The 4,087-nt window shown below is 49.5% G+C and overlaps 1 protein-coding gene across 1 annotated transcript; it reads right to left on the bottom strand.

Moving 5' to 3' along the window:
* Positions 1-1,181: 1,181 nt before the first annotated feature.
* On the bottom strand, positions 1,182-2,087 carry LOC100766933 (protein ARMCX6). The gene has a single exon (XM_035449856.1). The coding sequence runs from the start codon at positions 2,085-2,087 to the stop codon at positions 1,182-1,184; it is 906 nt and encodes a 301-aa protein (XP_035305747.1).
* Positions 2,088-4,087: the final 2,000 nt, after the last annotated feature.

The following is a 4,087-nucleotide window of genomic DNA, read 5'->3' as shown; positions in this document are numbered from 1 at the left end:
ACCCCCACCCTGCCAGGAAGTAGTGCTTGGGATACTTCCTGAGGAAGGAAGGGGGCATGCCCGGAAGTGGTTTTGACAGCATCTTAAGGGGACATATAGATGTGAACCTAGCTGGGGCCAGCCAAGTGGTAATCCCTCCTGGGAGAATCCTCCACCAGATGGGCACAGGAAGGTGACACAGTCACTGAGGGATGCACAGAGAAATGCCATGGGCTGGGACCTTCAGTCCAACGAGGTCATTCAAGAAGGCCTCTTGCTTTAGGGGTTCCTGTACTCAGGGCCCCGGGCGCCTGCTTCAAGTCTGTTGTCTCCTCTACTTGTCTACACACACCTTAAATGCAACTGCTCCCGCCTCCCTGTCCTGTCCTCTGCCCTCTCCTGAGCCCTTCTCTTGAAGCTTATCTATCCTGAGCACAGTAGTCTCTTTCTGCCCCTGCCTCCTGTGAGCCCTGGTGAGTGCACCTGCCAGGGAGCAGGCAGCCCAGACAGCTGGACTCTGTGGTGCATTTTGCCTCCCTGTTTGTGCAGACAGTGAGCAAACTCAAAGACAAGGCTCTGCCCCCTTTCCATTGTCTTGCCAATCAAATCAAAGCACACAAGTTTATTGATGATACACACAGGTGGGGGCTTGGGTGGAAGAGGGTCAGTCAGTACAATGGATGGGGGGGGAGAGCATTTTTTTTATTAACATGCTAGCCATCCATCAGCTAGTGTAGAAAATTGGAAAGGGAAACATTTCAACCTAAACAGAGGCAGCAGATGCAAGTTGGCACGAGCTCCCATGTGGGTGTAATTTCTGCTAAGTGGTCCTGCTTAGACAGGGAGATCACCACAGGCAACACAGCATTGGTGATGCTGTGACTTGATGTTCCTTATCTGCACCTAGCAACCAATGGTGAGTGATCGCTTTACCCTTTGCTGCTGGGGGAAGGCTGTAAGGGGGCAATTTACAATGCACTTGACCTGCAGCCTAAATGTCAGAAGTTGCCCCAGCTCCCAGGAGCCCTGCCTGGCCAAGAAGACTATGGCCCTCCATTTAGGGATTGGAACTTTCACCCAAGGAGGAGCTGCTGCCCGGCTAAGGCTGCATCCTTGCTTGCACCCACTGCAGCTTCTTTGCCCTCAGCAGACTGTTGCAGCTCTGGGTGGATTCAGTCTCCTTCTGCGCTTGAGACAGCCACTTATGGGCAGAGGGCTCCCACAAGCATCTCTCTGCTCCCACTTCTGATATAGAGGAGCATGAATGAGAATAGCGTTTGCGCAGCCAGCGCTTCCCCCACCAACACTGGCTTTTCAGACAAAACAATCAGTGGTTCCAAACTCTCAACCTTTGCACAGCCACTTCCCTCGGATATCAAAGAAAGCTGCAGGTCTGCAACCGACTTGGCAAGCACGTTATTAATAACTGTCATGCTCATTAGCAGACTTAATCCGGCCTGCTGCAGAAATGACTTGCAGCAACGAAATGCCGGCTCTCGACACACTTCATGGGTGTACATCTTAATCTGGCCCTGATTTCCAATACTGGTGTTCGGGTTTTCAGGGACACACAAAGCCTTCTCCCTCACAGTGTGCGGGGTGGTGGGGATCCTGTTTCCCACCACTGAGAGGCTGGCTAAATGCCTACCGACATTGTGGCTAAGGGAAAAGCCAGCATTTGTTGGCTCAGTGAACTTTTTCTTCCCTTGAATTGAAGCACCCTGCGTCAGGTCAAGAGCACAATTGAAGGATTTAAAGCTCTGAGCACCCCATGTATTTTTATGTTCATAAGGGAATGGTCGCTGTTTTATTGGGTGTGCTCTGTTTGCCTTTCCACCACCTGAATGTCTGTCCTCAGTCCCACCTGGGGCCCCAGGTTCATTCCAATCCCCATCCTCACTCCAGGGCCGAGCCATTGTTGTGAAATCAAACCACAAGTCTGCCTCCTCTTCATCCAGATCCTGCTCATCATCCCATTCATTTTCCTCCTCGTCCTCCAGTTCGTTACGGGAATCTCTTCCCATGGCCAGTTTGTACATGCAGTAGCAGGCACCAGCCCCAATCATCAGTCCTGCTGCCATCCAACCCATTTCCCTGGCCCGACCCATACTTGTGTGGGTGTGAGCCTTTTGGCCAGAGAAAAGAGGGCCTTTCTTCACCTGATTGAAGAGAACTCTCAGCGATTGTGTGAATAATTGTGCAGGCCAGTACCCTTCAGCCTCTCTTAGGCTTCTATGACTCTCGTGATGACTCTAAAGGTGAAAGAAATAGCATTAGGGCTCTGAACTGTGACTGGGTTCGTACCTGCTCAGACAGATAGGAGTTTGAATTCTTGTTGGGAAAGTTGGTTTGTTAGATCACGATTTCATTGTTCTTGTATGTCTTCCCATATCTACACTCAGGATCTACTTTTATGCTTTCAGGATTCTCAGAGACAGACAGGAGAGGGGACTGCGATGTGATAGGTAGGCTGGTGACAGGGACAGATAATCCTCATGCAGTCTCCTTTAACACCCACTTACTTTCTCTCTTCCTCTTCCCCACCCAAAACATATAGTATGTTTTCTAACCAACCTCTCAAATATCAAGTGAATTCCCTTTTCTTCTCGTGTCTTCTGCTGTATTCCCTCCAGGGTGATAGATCCACCCAGCCTGGCAAAAGGACAATCGAAAAGAGATGTAGATAGCAATAGAAAACTGAAAGTGTAGTTGGACAGATCTAACTACACCCATAGGTGCTTTTCTGAATTTGGGATTTTTGAGTAAAAATAATTTCTCACACTCTCCCGACTTTGCTAACGAGGACCTCCCCGCCCCCTCCCCGTCCGCCATTTCCCCAGCAAAGGCCGCCACACCCCTTTCCCTGCACCGAAATGGGAGGGGGTGTGCAGAGAGAAGGGGCCAGGAGAGGGCGACTAGGACCTGGCCCGCAGCGATCCCAGCCCCCCTCTTTTTCCACCCCCTCCTTAGGTTCGGGATGAATCCCACCTTCAAACCTGCAGCAAGGTTCCAATCAAAGCGTTTTTCTCCCTCTCTAGTCAAGGCTCGAGCTGAGACCTAAAGACCTGCAAACGGACAGGGGACCAGGGGTGGGGGGGGATGGAGAGCTTGGTGGACTGACCAGCAAGCACCCAGGACACGGTGACCGGATTGTGGATCCTTTCTTTGCTTGGATTTTGTGCAACCGCAGTTCATCCCACTCACCCCAACTAGAGCCCGCCACTTCTCCCTATTAAAAGAACCGAGGGTGGGATGCGGGTCGGGGATAGGTATTTTAAAAGTAGGTGAGAAAGGGACATAGCTCCTCTCTGCGGAACTTGAATGCGCGATGCTCTTGGACCTCTCCCACCCCCATCACCTTCCAAGCAGCTTCTACCGACCTGTACGGTCCCAGCGAGTTTCCTTCTCCTTCACGCGCCTGCAGAGTAATAGGGGGTTGGTACCCAGTCGAAGGCGACTAACAGGACTTCGGCTCTAGGCGGCTCTCGGTCACGTGACAGCCACGTCACCAGTGAGCTCTAGCCCCCAATTTCCACTCCCACAAGCAGTGCGGCAGGCGCCAGTAGGCTCCGTGCCTCCCCCAATACTTGAGGCCCTGTTAGTCTTTTTCTCTATGACAATACCAGCAAACAGAAGTTTGTCTTGTTTGAGTTTGACTTTCTCGAATTACTGTGCACTCACACTTTATTCTTGGGGGAACTGCCTGCTCCTTTCGTTGGTTTTCAAACTCCTTTCTTTAATTTCTATCCCTCTCTATTTTCAGTCTCTATATCACAGTTGGGGAGAGGGAGCAGCAAAGGAATCCCAGATGTGAACGGAAATTGTATTAACACTTTTGATCCATTTATGCTTTATTTCATTTCTCCTATATTTTGTAATCATAAGACAAAATGGTGCTATTTCCACTTGGATAGGTAAACAAATTCCAATCTTTTAAATTGTATGCAAAAAAGAAATTAAGATTTTTTCCAGTTAAGAGCGAGATCTCATTGATTTGACAAAGTTAATTAATACAACATCGAAAATATTTTCTTCCTAATACCAGGTTTAGAACAGCATCTGGTGGTTTTAAAACATATCCTTACAAACAAACAAACAAACAAAAGCA

Source organism: Cricetulus griseus, chromosome X (assembly GCF_003668045.3).
Source record: "Cricetulus griseus strain 17A/GY chromosome X, alternate assembly CriGri-PICRH-1.0, whole genome shotgun sequence".
NCBI lineage: Eukaryota > Metazoa > Chordata > Mammalia > Rodentia > Cricetidae > Cricetulus > Cricetulus griseus.
The sequence above is the reverse complement of the archived record's forward strand: the minus strand, read 5'-3'. Positions and strand labels throughout refer to the sequence as shown.

Coding starts and splice junctions, on each gene's coding strand:
- LOC100766933 (XM_035449856.1), bottom strand. CDS start 2,087: ATGGGTCGGGCCAGGGAAATGGGTTGGATGGCAGCAGGACTGATGATT.